Below are 15,500 nucleotides of genomic sequence, written 5' to 3'. Positions count from 1 at the left end.
GGGAAGGAAAGGAGAAATAAAAATTAGTCTAGCATAAAACATGGAGAAGAATACTCACTCATAGAGGATGCTGGGCTTCCTGGCAGAAGTTCTGATGCCAGGCATTTGGAGAAGCAGGATGAAGAAACAGAGGGGTCTTGAGTACATTTGCCTCTCTAACAGAGAGGGCCCAAATATTCACAACATTGTAAGGTCACATTACTTTTTCTCTGATTTAAAAAAGAACCAATTTGGCTGGGTGTGATGGCTCACACCTGTAATCCTAGCGCTTTGGGAGGCCGAGGTGGGCGGATCACTGGAGGTCAGGAGTTTGAGACCAGCCTGGCCAATGTGGAGAAACCCCGTCTCTACTACGAATACAAAAAATAGCCAGGTGTGGTGGTACATGCCTGTAATTCCAGCTACTTGGGAGGCTAAGGCACAGAAATCGCTTGAACCCAGGGAGGCAGAGGTTGGGGTGAGCTGAGATTGTGCCACTGCACTCCAGCCTGGGTGACAGAGTGAAACTCTGTCTTAAAAAAAAATTTTTTTTAATTGTCAAAAATAACTAAACTCTCACCATCCAAAGATGACCACTTTTGACATTTGGTGTATATCTTTCCAGCTTTGGATTATTTTATGCACATTGAATAAAAGTAGTTTTCATGACTATATAATGTTGAGGTACACACATGCATTTAACCAATACCCTAGTGCTGGACATTTGGGTTATTTCCTTTTAACTTCTCGTTTATTAAAACAAACGTGAATGATCTGGCATGTAGGTGTTTCTGCACTGAGGATTTAGTGATTGACTGGCTTGTAACAGATCTGCTGCCATAGACTTCGTAGGGTCTCTCAGAGCATGCATGCTTGAGGTAAGGATTCAAATGAAAACCATCCTCAGTTTATGCCCAGAAAGGGGTCTGCCTGGGGTCACTAGTGCATCTGTAATTGCAGTTAGGTCTGATCAATACAAGTCTGCAAATACCCAAGGATACCCAATCTTGCTTCTTGGAGAACTCAAATTCTGCTTCCTGTGAACACTAACCAGATGAATTCTCCAAAGCAATTACTGTTGTTTCTTAACAGTGCAGATTGGTATGGCTGCATAAAATATCTTCCTGAAGTGAACTGAGGGAAACAAAAGGCAAAAGGGAAATTCCTGTTGTACCAATTTTTTCCTTTTTTTTTTGAGACAGAGTCTCTCTCTGTCACCCAGGGTGGAGCGCAGTGGTATAGTCTCAGCTCATTGCAATTTCTGCCTCCCGGGTTAAAATGATTCTCCTGCCTCAGCCTCCTGGGTAGCTGGGATTACAGGTGTCTGCCACCACATTCAGCTAATTTTTGTATTTTTAATAGAGACAGGGTTTCACCATGTCGGCCAGGCTGGTCTCGAACTGCTGACCTCAGGTAATCCACCTGCCTCCACCTCCCAAGGTACTGGGATTATAGATGTGAGCCACCGTCCCCGGCCTAATTTACATTTTAAAAGTTAAACCAACAAGCTTTTCTGGGCATAGTTAACCAAGCAGATGGCAAAAGGGAGAAAGCTGTTTGTGCAGATGATTGTAATGCCAATGAGCCGACCAAAATTTCTTAGCCTGGCTTCTTGTTGCGGGAGGACAGTTTGAGAGGCTGGAAGAATGTATGTTAGAAAATGGAATAAAAATAAATCCCCTGCCGTGTAGCTCTCTCTTCCCCGCTGGGGGCAGTGCCTGCCACTCTCCTGGCTGCAGAGGGTCCCACAGCACCCTGATGATGGAGGAGAGAGAAGCTAAGGAGGTACCTCACGGAATGGGCCTTTATGTCATGAGCCCTGATAGTCAAATGCTAAATCAAGCTCATTTCCTCTACCGGCTAATGTGTGCAGATGCAGCTTGACATTTAGCATTAGTCTGTCCTCTGCATTTCAAGGGAGCTTTCAGTCTCATAAAATCTTGTCATTGTGAGATCCAGAAAACTTACTGTTCTCTCTAGTTTTTCTGTATTTATATTTGTTTAGTGGTATAAGGCTGAATGAAATTGAATTCACTTCAAATTTTCCAGCATGTTTATGAATTCTAGAATCTACGTGTTTTAAGTTACTGTGCATCTCTAAACAACAGGCAGTGAGGTGAGACCACAGAACTGGGCTTTAAAAAGTTTCATCTGTGTTGTCCACTGTATTGAGTATGCCCTCAGTAGCGTCTATCTGTATCTATGAATAATCAAAACATCCCTCTCTTGCCTTTGGTGTTTGGCTCTGAGCTGTCTCCTAATGCTGCCCTGTAGCTGGTTGTCAGCGATGCCACATGGGAAGGATGGGAAGACACACATGGAGGCGGTTAATGATAGACATTAACTACCAAGTATCCAGTGCTTCTTGTATGCCAGTTACTGTACTTAGTACTTCACATACTTCATCATATTTAATCACCACAACAATGTTTTTTACTTTAGGAGGAAACCCAGACTCGGAAAGGTTAAGTAACTTGCTCAGGATCACACAGCTGTGTAGTTTGTGGTAGAATTTGATCTTGATCCTCTGACTCTAAAGTCCATTTTTTAAAGAAGAAAATTCCTTTTACAATAATATCAAAAAGAACAAAATATTTAGGACTAACTTTAATCAAAGAAGTACAAGACTTGTACAGTGAGCACTACACACATTGCTGAAAGAAATTTAAAGAAGACCTGATAAATGGAAAAACAGCCCGAGTTTATGGAGTGAAACTCAATATTGTTTTGATGGCAAAACTACCCAAAGTGACTTATTTTACTTTTGTTTTGTTTTGTTTTGTTTTGCTTTGTTTTTTAGACAGAGTCTTGCTCTGTCTCCCAGGCTAGAGTACAGTGGTGTGATCTTGGCTCACTGCAGCCTCCGCCTCCCAGGTTCAAGCAATTCTCCTGCCTCAGCCTCTTGAGTAGCTGGGATTACAGGCATGTGCCACCCCATGCCCAGCTAGTTTTTGTAGTTTTAGTAGAGATGGGGTTTCACCATATTGGATAGGCTGGTCTTGAACTCCTGACCTCAGGTGATCTGCCCACCTGGGCCTCCCAAAGTCCTGGGATTCTAGGTGTGAGCCACCATGCCCCACCTTATTTTACATTTTCTAAAGTCTGTATTCTTAACTGTTATGCTCTGCTGCCTACTAAGCAAGAGACTTGTTCCACATACTGTCTACCATGTTTTAAAAAACAACTTAGGGTGAAATGACATGCCCACACATCATTTTCCCTTGCTCTCAGCCCATCTTTTTTTCTTTCTCTTCTACCAGTCCTGTGTCTCTTGTTGACTGGGACCTGCTTTTGCCAGCCTCAGACATGAGTAGGTGATGGAGGAATTCAGGCAGGGTGGCACCTGTAGCCCAAAACTCCAAATTCCCAGTGGGGAAAATACACTGAGTGCTGCCCTCCCCGCTTGGGTTTTTCCAGGGCTGATGCTGGAGTGGAGGGATCAGTGTAGAACGTGTCTTTGGTTCTTGGCACTAGGCTAGCTTGTTGACCCCCAACCCCCATTCTTATTTTGAGACAAGTGTTCAAGCTGAAATATGATTCTTCCAACCAAGAACATTGAGTGTTCCTAAGACAAACCAAACCAACCCTCTGTCAGCTGGCATAGCAATAATATTTTTGGGAAGTTTATGAAAAATCTTATCTAAGGGACTGTTTTAGAAATCAAGGCACCATCTAATGACCTCTTTTGTTTCCACTTTAGATGCAGCAGCAGGAGCATGACTCCCTGAAGGCCAGCCTGTGTGTCCTGGCCCTGGGGCTGGGCCGCCTTCTTTGCTGGTGGTGGCTGGCGGAGCTGATGGCTCACCTGATGTACATGCATGCCATCTACAGCAGCATCCCCCTCCTGGAGACTGTCTCTTGTTGGACCTTAGGTAATTGTGGGAATCACCAACCGTGGGATGAGCCCCAATAGTCCAACAGTTAGCATCAGAGTGGAGCTGGAGTGGGGGTGAGCAGGGGTGCAGGTGCCCAGAGCAAACCCTCTTTATTATTATTTTTTAACCGACTCCTCTTGTGGCCAAGATTGTGCATGTGAGAAGTGGTTGACGTAGCTGACGGAACTGAGGGCTGTGCTTGTAGTCTGGGGACCAAGAATGGTGGCATTCTTCTCTGTAATGGGATCCTACTGACCTTAGCTGGGTCCACATCTTCACAGCATGGCCAATATTGTGTTTAGCAGTAGAAGGCAGGAGTTGCTGGGGGCAGCTTTGAGTTCATTCTAAGAGAGAATGCTCCAAGATTGAGTTGTTCCACAGTCTTCCTTGTTCTTTGTGCATAAGGTATTAAAGAATATGAGGCTGGGTGTGGTGGCTTATGTCTGTAATCCAAGCACTTTGGGCGGCTGAAGCAGGCAGATCACTTGAGGTCAGGAGTTTGAGACCAGCCTGGCCAAGATGGTGAAATCATGTCTCTACTAAAAATACAAAAATTAGCTGGGTGTGGTGAGAGACACCTGTAATCCCAGCTACTCGAGAGGCTGAGGCAGGAGAATCACTTGAATCTGGGAGGCAGAGGTTGCAGTAAGCCAAGATCATGCCACCACACTTCAGCCTGGGTGACAAAGCATGACTCTGTCTCAAAAAAAGAATGAGTTTCAGGATCACACAGCCATAGGTTTGAGTTTCAGCTTCACCAATGACTGGTGGGTAACCTTGGCAGTTTACTTAACCTCTCGGTTCCAGTACCCTCATCTGTAAAATAGGGAGACTTAGCTTTGTGGAATAATAGGAGGATATTAGGCAGCGCTGCACATTGAGGGTGTACCTCGTACACTGTCTGGGGGATAGAATAAATGGCATGTGTGTATTTCCCTCTGTAGATCCCCTTTCCTTATCTACCCTTTCCTGTGTGTCTGCCAGGGAGGTGGCATGGAAGTCTTACTTCCTCAGCAGGGCTAGTCTCCAGTATAGGATTTGTCTGTGGAGAAACCACTGTTATTTTATTCCTCTGGCCAAAACAGCAGAGCCCATGCCCTTTTCTGAATAAAATCTCTTCACTTCCTTGTTCTCTCTCCTTTTGAGGACTACCGCAGTGGCTGTCTTCTGCCTGTGCTCTGACCTCCAGCCTGTAGCTCCAATAACTGTGTGATCCTCCAGGCAGATCAAGCTGTTCCCTGCTGAGGGCAAGAGTACAAGCCCAACTCCTTCTTTATATGTTTAACATTTCATAGATCTTCTTAAACAAATCTTGATTGTTCTTGGTATCACACGTACTTAATCAGAATGTTTCCAAGGAAGAAACCTTTAAGATTGAAAAAATGCTAAGCTAGTTTAATGATAGTCTCTTTCTTCCAAACAAAATTTTTTATAGTTTGGAGTTGCTAATATTGTAAAGTTTTAATGATACAATTAGACAAACAGAATATGATTAAATGATAGCTTATACTAAGTCAGATCCCAGTTGTACGGGATACAAACTAAGGGACTGTTTCAGCTTGAGGGTTTTTAAACTAAAAGTAATGGAAGACACAACTCAAAATGGGGCTTAAACAATAAGGAAGTTATTCCATATAACAATGGTACTTAAGATCAGCACTAGGGGTAGTAAATTATGTGACTCTGATGTCACCAACACACCTTTTGTGTGTCCACCATTCAGCTTAAGAACTAACCAGAATCGTAGAAGCCCTTAGTTTGTACTCCTAATCCCATCAGCCTCTATTACCCTCTCTGAAAAGATAACCTGAATATTGTATTTATCCTTTTCTTCTTTTTCTTTGTACTTTTACCACAGTTAAATCCTTAAAATTGCATATGTTAATACCTCTTCGTATGAATAGATTCATGCTTGTTATGTATGTTCTGTGACTTGGTTTTCTTGTTTAACATTATGTTTTTGAGAAGCATTCATGTTAAGACATGTAACTAGGTAGCACTTATTTTCGCCGCTGTATAGCATTCCAGTGTATTCATATACAAGAAGTTATTTGTCCATTCTACATATACGAGGACACTTGAGTTTTTTACAGGGTTTTGCTATTCCATATAATGCCATTTCTGTGTCTCTTGGAGCTCATGTGTAAGGGTTTCCCTGTAGGGCCATAACTTTCAAACTCTTTGGCACATTACCCACAGTAAGAAATACATTTTGCCCTAATGCTAAATGACGAGTTGATGGGTTCAGCCCACCAGCATGGCACATGTATACATATGTAACTAACCTGCACATTGTGCACATGTACCCTAAAACTTAAAATATAATAATAATAAAATTAAAAAAAAAACAAAAAAAACCAAAGAAATACATTTTGCATTACAGGTGTGTGCATGAGTGTATGCATGTCTGTGTGTGTGTGTAAACTCTCACAAAGCCATGCTTTACCTTGAACCACCTGCAATGAATACTGACTGATATTTTCGGTTCCATATTATTCTATTTTAAAATATTGGAATATTTTAAAATATTCGAATCTCTGAATTGGGTGAGTCACTATCCAGAGTTTGTCAAACATTGCTCAAATATATATGTATTCTGAAATAACTATTGTGGGTAGTATATTTGTTCAGATTTATAAGAAAAATTATTTTTTAATTTGGCGAAACCAATTTATGCTCTTCTCGGCAGTGTGTTTCCATTGTTTGAAATTCTCACCGACACTTGATACTACTCAAAGCAATTTATAGATTTAATACAATCCCTATCAAAGTACCAGTGACATTCTTCACAGAAATAGAATAAAAAACCCCTAAAATTTGTGTGGAACCACAAAAGATCCTGAATAGCCAAAGCAATCTGAGCAAAAAGAAGAAAGCTGGAGTCAGAACACTGCCAGACCTCAAAATATACTACAAAACTGTAGTAACCAAAACATCATGGTACTGGCATAAAAACAGGCACATAGATCAATATAAAAAAATAGAGAACCCAGAAATTCACATATCTTTTAATTTTGAAAATCTGGTGGGTGTGAATTTTATCTCATAGTTTTAATTTGCCTTTCCTTGGTTACTAATAAGTTTGAGCATCTTTTCATCGGCTTAAAGGACTTTGGTATATCATTTCATAATTATTTTTGAGACAGTCCCACTCTGTCACCCAGGCTGAAGTACAGTGGGGCGATCTCAACTCACTGCAACCTCCACCTCCTGAGTTGAAGCAATTCTATGCCTCAGCCTCCCAAGTAGCTGGGATTACAGGCATGCACCACCATGCCCAGCTAATTTTTGTATTTTTAGTAGAGACGGGGTTTCACCATGTTGGCCAGGCTGGTCTTGAACTCCTGACCTCAAGTGATCCACCCACCTCGGCCTCCCAAATTGCTGGGATTACAGCTATGAGCCACTGTGCCTGGCCTGGTATATAATTTCTAATGAAATAACTGTTAACTTTTGCCTATTTTTCTAATGGGATTTCTGTCTTTTTCTTGTGGATTCATAAAATTTATATTATTTAAAAAAAGTCGTATGTGTAGTTGCAAATATTGACATCTTTTGGTTTGTGGTTTGACTTCTAATGTTTTTATGTTGTTTTTTGACAGCATAAAAGGCTTTATTTTAATGTAGTTGCATTTAGTCATTTTTATTTATCATTTTTACTTTTTTGGGTCTTTCAAAAATAATTATCTCCTACTCCAAGATGATAAAAATATTCTCCATTTTCTTCTAAAGCTTTTAAAGTTAAAAAAAATCTTTAGTTATTGTGTACATTTGCATCATAGACTGATAAAATATAAACCATCCAAAATAATTTTTTAAATTGACAAATAATAATTGTACATACTCATGGGGTACGTAGTGATGTTTTGATACATACAATGTATGGTGATCAGATCAGGGTAATTAGCATATCCATCATCACAAATAGTTATCATTTCTTTGTGTTGGGAACATTCAGTATTTTCCTTCTAGCTATTTGAAACTATGTAATATATTATTAACTCTAGTCATCCTACAGTACTATAGAACACTAGAACTTATTCTACCTATTGTAATTTTGTATCTTTTAACAAATCTCTCCCTATCCCTCCCTTTCCAGCTTCTAGTAGTTTCTCTTCTGTTTTTTCACTTCTGTATGAACATTTATTAGCTTCCACCTATGAGTGAGAACATGTGGTGTTAACTTTCTGTTTCTAGCTTATTTCACTTAACAGAATGTCCCCCAGTTCCATCTTTGTTGCCTCAAACAACAAAATTTCATTCTTTTTTATGGTGGCATGGTATTCCATAGTGTAAAAATACCACATTTTCTTTTTTATCTTTTTTTTTGAGACGGAGTCTTGCTCCATCGCCCAGGCTGGAGTGCAGTGGCATGACCTTGGCTTACTGCAACCTCTGCCTCTTGGTTTCAAGTGTTCTCTTACCTCAGCCTCCTGAGTAGCTGGGATTACAGGTGCCCGCCACCACACCTGGTTAATTTTTATATTTTTAGTAGAGACGGGGTTTCACCACGTTGGCCAGGCTGGTCTCGAACTCCTGACCTAAAGTGATCTGCCCACCTCAGCCTCCCAAAGTGCTGGGATTATAGGCAGGAGCCACCACACCCAGCTTTAAATACCACATTTTCTTTATCCATTTATCTGTTGTTGGACACCTAGGTTGATTACATATCTTGGCTGTTGTGAATAGTGCTACAGTAAACATGGGGTGTAGATGTCTCTTGAATATAATGATCTCCTTTTCGTTGGATAAATTCACAGTAGTGGGATTGCTGGATCATATGATAGTTCTATTTGTAGTTTTTTGAAGGACTTCCATACTGTTCCCCATAGTGGCTATACTAGTTTGCATTCCCACCAACAATGTGTAAGAATTCGCTTTTCTCTTCATCCTCATTACCATTTGTTATTTTTTTGGCCACTTTCATAATAGTCATCCTAACTCTGGGGTGAGATGATATCCCATTGTGGTTCTGATTTGCATTTCCCTCATGATTAGTGATATTGAGCTTTTCACATATTTATTGAACATTTCTTTTGAGGAAATATCTGTTCAGATCATTAGCCCATTTTTAAATCAGATTGTTTTGTTTGCTGTTGAGATGTCTGAGTTCCTTGTATATTCTGGATATTAATCACCTGTTGGATAAGTAGTTTGCAAATATTTTCTCCTATTCTGTAAGTTGTCTTTTCACTCTGTTGTTTCCTTTTCTTTGCAGAAGCTTTTTAGTTTGATATATCCCATTTGTTAATTTTTGCTTTTGTTGCCTGTGCTTTAGAAGTCTTATTTATAAAATCTTTCCCTGACCAATGTCCTGACGGATTCTCCTAATGCTTTCTTCTAGTATTTTTATTGCTTCAGGTATACACATAGGTCTTTGATCCATTCTGAGGGTGAGAGGTGGGGGTCTGGTTCCATTCTTCTGCATACGGGTATCCAGTTTTCTCAGTACCATTTGTTGAACAGATTGTCCTTTCCTTAATGAGTGTTTTTGGCATCTTTGTCAAAAATCAGTTGGCTGTAGATATGTGGATTAATATCTGGGTTCTCTATTCTTTTATATTGATCTACATGCCTGTTTCTATGCATGTACCATGCTGTTTTGGTTACTACAGTTTTGTAGTATATTTTGAGGTCTGGCAGTGTTCTGACTCCAGCTTTGTTCTTTTTGCTCAGAATTGCTTTGGCTAGTCAGGATCTTTTGTGGTTCCACACAATTTTTAGGTTTTTTTCTTCTATTTCTGTGAAGAATGTTACTGGTATTTTGATAGGAATTGTATTAAATCTATCAATTGCTTTGAGTAGTATTGTCATTTTAACAATATTCTTTCAATCCACGAGCATGGGATGTTTTTCCATTTCTTTGTATCCTCTTCAGTGTTCGTATTTCTTTTGTCAACTTTTTGCAGTTTTCCTTGTGAAGGTCTTCACCTCCTTAGTTAAATTTACTGCTAGTTATTTTACATTTTTTTAGCTATTAGAAATGGGATTGCCTTCTTGATTTCTTTAGTTCACTTTTGGTGTATAGAAATGATACTGATTTTTGTATAATTGTACCCTGCAACTTTACTGAATTTGTTTATCAATTCAAATAGTTTTTTTGGTAGAGTCTTTAGGTTTTTCTTTTTTTTTTTTTAACTCTCTATGTTCAGGGGTACATGTGCAGGTTTATTACATAGGTAAATTTGTGCCATGGGTTTTTTTTTGTACAGATTATTTCATCACCCAGCTATTAAGCTGAGTACTCATTAGTTATTTTTCCTGGTCTTTTCCCTCCTCCCACCCTCCACCCCATGATAGGCCCCAGTGCATGTTGTTCCCTTCTATGCCTCCAGCTCCAACCATGTCCCTGCAAAGGACATGATATTGTTCTTTTTTATGGCTGCATAGTATTCCATGGTGTATATGTACCACATTTTCTTTATCCAGGCTATCACTGATGGGCATTTAGGTTGATTCCATGTTTTTGCTATTGTGAATTGTGTTGTAATGAACATACGCGAGTGTGTCTTTGTAACAGCACTATTTATATTCCTCTCAGTATATACCCAGTAATGGGATTGCTGGGTCAAATGGTATTTCTGTCTTTAGGTCTTTCAGGAATTGCCACACTGTCTTCTATAATGGTTGAACTAATTTACACTCTTACCAACAGTGTATAAGTGTTCCTTTTTCTCCACAACCTGGCCAGCATCTGTTATTTTTGGACTTTTTAATAACAGCCATTCTGACTGGTATGAGATGGGATCTCATTGTGGTTTTGATTTGCATTTCTCTAATGAGCAGTGATGCTGAGCTTTTTTTTTCCCACATGATTGTTGGCCACATGTATGTCTTCTTTTGGAAAGTCTGTTTATGTCCTTTGCCCATTACTTAATGAGATTGTTTATTTTTTTCTTGTACATTTAAGTTCTTTGAGATGCTAGACATTAGACCTTTGTCAGATGCATAGTTTGCAAAAATTTTCTCCCATTTTGTAGGTTGTCTGTTTACTCTGTTGATAGTTTTGCTGTGCAGAAGCTCTTTAATTAGATCCCATTTGTCAATTTTGCTTTTGTTGCAATTGCTTTTGTCCTCTTCGTCATGAAGTCTTTGTCCATGCCTGTGTCCCAAGTGGTATTGCCTAGATTGTCTTCCAGGATTTTTATAGTTTTGGGTTTTACATTTTACATTTATGTCTTTAATCGATCTTGGGTTAATTTTTGTATGTGCTATAAAGAAGGGGTCCAGTTTTAGTCTTCTGCATGTGGCTAGCCGGTTACCCAGCACCATTTATTGAGTAGGGAATTATTTCCCTATTGCTTGTTTTTGCCAGGTGTGTTGAAGTTCATATAGTTGTACATGTGTGGCCTTATTTCTGGGTTCTCTATTCTGTTTTGTCAGTCTATGTGTCGGTTTCTGTATCAGTATCATGCTGTTTTGGTTACTATAGCCCTTTAGTGTTGTTTGAAGTTGGGTAGCGTGATGCCTCCAGCTTTGTTCTTTTTGCTTAGGATTGCCTTGGATATATGGGCTCTTTGGTTCCATATGAATTTTAAAATAATTTTTTTCTAGTTCTGTGAAGAATGTCAATGGTAGTTTAATAGGAACAGCATTGAACCTATAAATTGCTTTGAGCAGTATGGCCATTTTCACAATATTGATTCTTCCCATCCATGAGCATGGAATGTTCTTCCATTCGTTTTGTATCATCTCTGGTTTCTTTGAGCAGTGGGTTGTAGTTATACTTGTAGCTATCTTTCACTTCCCTAGTTAGCTGCATTGCTAGGTATTTTATTCTTTTTGTGGCAATTGTGAATGGTAGTTTGTTGCTGATTTGGCTCTCAGCTTGACTGTTGTTGGTATATAGGTATGCTAGCGATTTTTGCACATTGATTTTGTATCCTGAGACTTTGCTGAAGTTGTTTATCAGCTTATGAAGCTTTTGGGCTGAGACGATGGCATTTTCTCAACATGGATCATGTCACCTATAAACAGGGGTAGTTTTACTTCTTCTCTTCCAATTTGGATACACTTTATTTCTTTCTCTTGCCTGATTGCCCCAGCCAGAACTTCCAATACTGTGTTGAATAGGAGTGGTAAGAGAGGGCATCCTTATCTTGTACCAGTTTTCAAGGGGAATGCTTCCAGCATTCGCCTATTCAGTATGATGTTGGCTGTGGGTTTGTCATAGATGGCTTTTATTATTTTGAGGTATGTTCCTTTAATACCTAGTTTATTGAGAGTGTTTAACCATGAATGGATGTTGTATTTTATTGAAAGCTTTTTCTGCATCTATTGAGATAATCATGTGGTTTTTGTCTTTAGTTCTGTTTTTGTAATGAATTACATTTATTGATTTGCATATGTTGAATCAACCTTGCATCCCAGGGATAAAGCCTACTTGATTGTGGTGGATAAGCTTTTTAGTGTGGTGGTGGATTCAGTTTGCCAGTATTTTGTTGAGTATTTTTGCATTGATGTGCACAAGGATATTGGCCTGAAGTTTTCTTTTGTTGTGTCTCTGCCAGGTTTTGGTATCAGGATGATGCTGGCCTCATAGAATGAATTAGGTAGGAATCTCTCCTTCTCAATTTTTTGGAATAGTTTCAGTAGGAATGGTGCCAGCTCTTTTTTGTACATCTGGTAGAATTCAGCTGTGAATCCATCTGGTCCTGGGCTTTTTTTGGTTGGTAAGTTATTTATTACTGCCTCAATTTCAGAGCTTCTTATTGGTCTGTTCAGGAATTCAGTTCTTTTCCTGGTTCAGTCTTCGGAGGGTGTATGTGTCCTGGAAATGTTAACTTTCTTCTAGATTTTCTAGTTTGACATATTAATAATATTCTCTGATGGTTGTTTGTAATTCTGTGGGGTCAGTGTTAATATCCCCCTTGTTTCTTATTGTGTTCATTTGAATCTTCTCTCTTTATTAGTCTAGTTAGTGGTCTATTTTATTAATTTTTTTTAAAACCAATTCCTGGATTCACTGACGTTTCAAGTCTCTAATCCTTTCAGTTCAGCTCTGATTTTGTTTATTTCTTGTCTTCTGCTAGCTTTGGGATTGGTTTGTTCTTGGTTCTCTAGTTCTTTTAGTTTTGATGTTAGGTTATTAACTTGAGATCTTTCTAACTTTTTGTTGTAGGTGTTTAGTGCTATAACTTTCCCTCTTAACATTGCCTTAGCCGTGTCCCAGAGACTCTGGTATGTTGTATTTTTATTCTGGTTAGTTTGAAAGAACTTGCTAATTTTTGCCTTAATTTCATCATTTACCCAAAAGTCATTCAGGAGCAGGTCATTCAATTTCCATGTAATTATATGGTTTTGAGTGAATTTCTTAGCCTTGATTAGTAATTTGATAGTGCTGTGGTCCAAGAGACTATGTTATGATTTCAGTTCTTTTGCATTTGCTGAGGAGTGTTTTCTGATTATGTGATCGATTTTAGAGTATGTGCCATGTGATGATGAGAAGAATGTATATTCTGTTGTTTTTGGGCGGAAAGTTCTGCAGATATCTATCAGGTCCATTTGATCTAGTGCTGAGTTCAGGTCCTAAATGTCTTTAATTTTCTGTCTAGATGATCTGTCTAATATTGTCAGTGGTGTGTTAAAGTCTCCCATTATTGTGGGGGAGTCTAAGTCTCTCTGAAAGTCTCTAAGAACTTGTTTTATGAATCTGGGTGCTCCTGTGTTGGGTGCGTATATATTTAGGGCAGTTAGATTTTCTTGCTGAGTTGAATCCTTTACCATAATGTAATGCCTTTCATTGTCTTTTTTGAACTTCGTTGGTTTAAAGTCTGTTTTGTCAGAAATTAGGATTACAATTCCTGCTTTTTTCTGTTTTTCATTTCCGTCCATCCACAGTTTTGCAGTGGAAGCATTGTATTGTCTATCCAGAGATCAGTACTGATAAACTCTCAATACTTGTCCTTCCACATCATTTTTTTCCTATAGTTCTTTATACACACATTTATGTTTTCCCCCAAATGAGCTTATACTCTCTCTCTCTATATATATATAATTTTGTAGTCTAAGATTCATTTTACTTAAATGATCTCTATCCTTTCACATTACTAAATTTTCATTCTTGTTTGATACCCAGACAGTAATCAAATTTTACTAAGGTCCTTTATATCTGCTTTGGCCAAGCTGGTATCCAATCTAGGACTACACATTGGATAGGAACATCCATCTAGTTGTTTTGTTCCTTAAGACTGTCTTATTTAGCACCATCCCTTTTTATGATACCAGCTTGTTGAAGGGACCAGGCCAGTTATCTTACAGAATGGTCTATCACCTGGCTTCTTATAATGTCATTTAGCATATTCCTTTATCCCTTCTGTTTCCTATAAACTAAAAGTTAAATCAAAAACCTTCATGGGCCAGGTGTGGTGGCTCATGCCTATAATCCCAGCACTTTGGGAGGCTAAGGCGAGTGGATGGCTTGAGTCCAGGAGTTTGAGACCAGCCTGGGCAAGATGGCAAAACCCCATCTCTACAGAAAATACAAAAATTAGCCGGGGTGGTAGTGCGTGCCAGTAGTGCCAGCTACTCAGGAGGCTGAGATGGGTGAATCACTTGAGCCCAGGAGGTCAAGGCTGTGGTGAGCTATGATCACACCACTGCACTCTAGCAGCCTGGGCAACAGAGTGAGACTCTGTCCCTCGCTTCCCCTCTGCACCCCTCACGCTCCGGCAAAAGACAAAGCTTCATAGATTAAAGAGGTTAATTATTTTTAGCTACAATACCTATCATATCACCTATGAAGTCATAAGATGATACTTAAACTTTTCCCCAATTCTTATGAGAAATTTTAAATATCTAGAATGTTTGAAGGAATTATAAAAAAACACAATGGATCTACCATGTAGATCCAACAGTTGTTAATTTTTGCCCCCGAGTAACATTCTCCTACCTAACTACAATTACATATCACACTTGATAATAGTACTTTTCTAATATCTAATATCTAGTCTATCTTCACATTTTCCTAGTTGTCTCCAAATATATTTTAAAGCTCTTTTGTTAACCCAGAATCAGCCAAATGCATCATTTGGTTTCATGTCTATTAGTCTACTTCGATCTAGAATAGTTCAACCATGTTTTAAAATGATATGACTTTTTGAGGAGTCCAGACCTATTGTCTTATAGAATGTCCCACACACTGGATTTGACTTTTTAAAATTGCGTTATTCTTAAATTTGTTCTTCTATCCCGTCTGTTTCTGTAAACTGAAAGTTAGATCTAGATCCTCTAGAGTCCTGATTTAATAAAACAATTTTTTTTGCAAAAATAACTTCATATAGAATGCCGTATGCTGCATATTGTATCTGTGGGATGCGTATAATGTCAGGTGGTCCCCTCTGTTTGCATTGCTAAGTCAAATCACTTGCGTATGGTGGTGGTGCCAGATCTCTCCCTTGTAAAGGTACATTTATCCCTTTGCAGTTAGCAAGCAACATGTGAGGTGTTAATCCAGTGCTATCTGAATATCTTCTTCCCCAATAACCTGGAAAATAGTGAATAGTTTTAGCATTTTTTGGTGAAACTTGCTTGAATCAGTTTTTTGAGTGGGAGTTTGAAATGCTTATTTTCCAAATCTATCATTATGCTTGCATTTGATAGCTGGCATTCTTCTGTAAAGAAGACTTTTCCATCATAAACTGGAGC

At 39.0% G+C, this 15,500-nt stretch overlaps 1 protein-coding gene across 3 annotated transcripts in view; it reads left to right on the top strand.

The window, feature by feature from the left end:
- Positions 1-15,500, top strand: part of HHAT (hedgehog acyltransferase) — a 346,077-nt gene that overhangs the window by 86,052 nt on the left and 244,525 nt on the right. For all 3 annotated transcript variants that reach the window (XM_031004964.3, XM_055378934.2, XM_063708819.1), the window contains one exon: positions 3,680-3,851. In XM_031004964.3, the coding sequence (XP_030860824.2) occupies positions 3,680-3,851 (172 nt within the window). The remainder of the gene's footprint in view (positions 1-3,679; positions 3,852-15,500) is intronic.

This window comes from Gorilla gorilla, chromosome 1 (assembly GCF_029281585.2).
Source record: "Gorilla gorilla gorilla isolate KB3781 chromosome 1, NHGRI_mGorGor1-v2.1_pri, whole genome shotgun sequence".
NCBI lineage: Eukaryota > Metazoa > Chordata > Mammalia > Primates > Hominidae > Gorilla > Gorilla gorilla.
The sequence above is the reverse complement of the archived record's forward strand: the minus strand, read 5'-3'. Positions and strand labels throughout refer to the sequence as shown.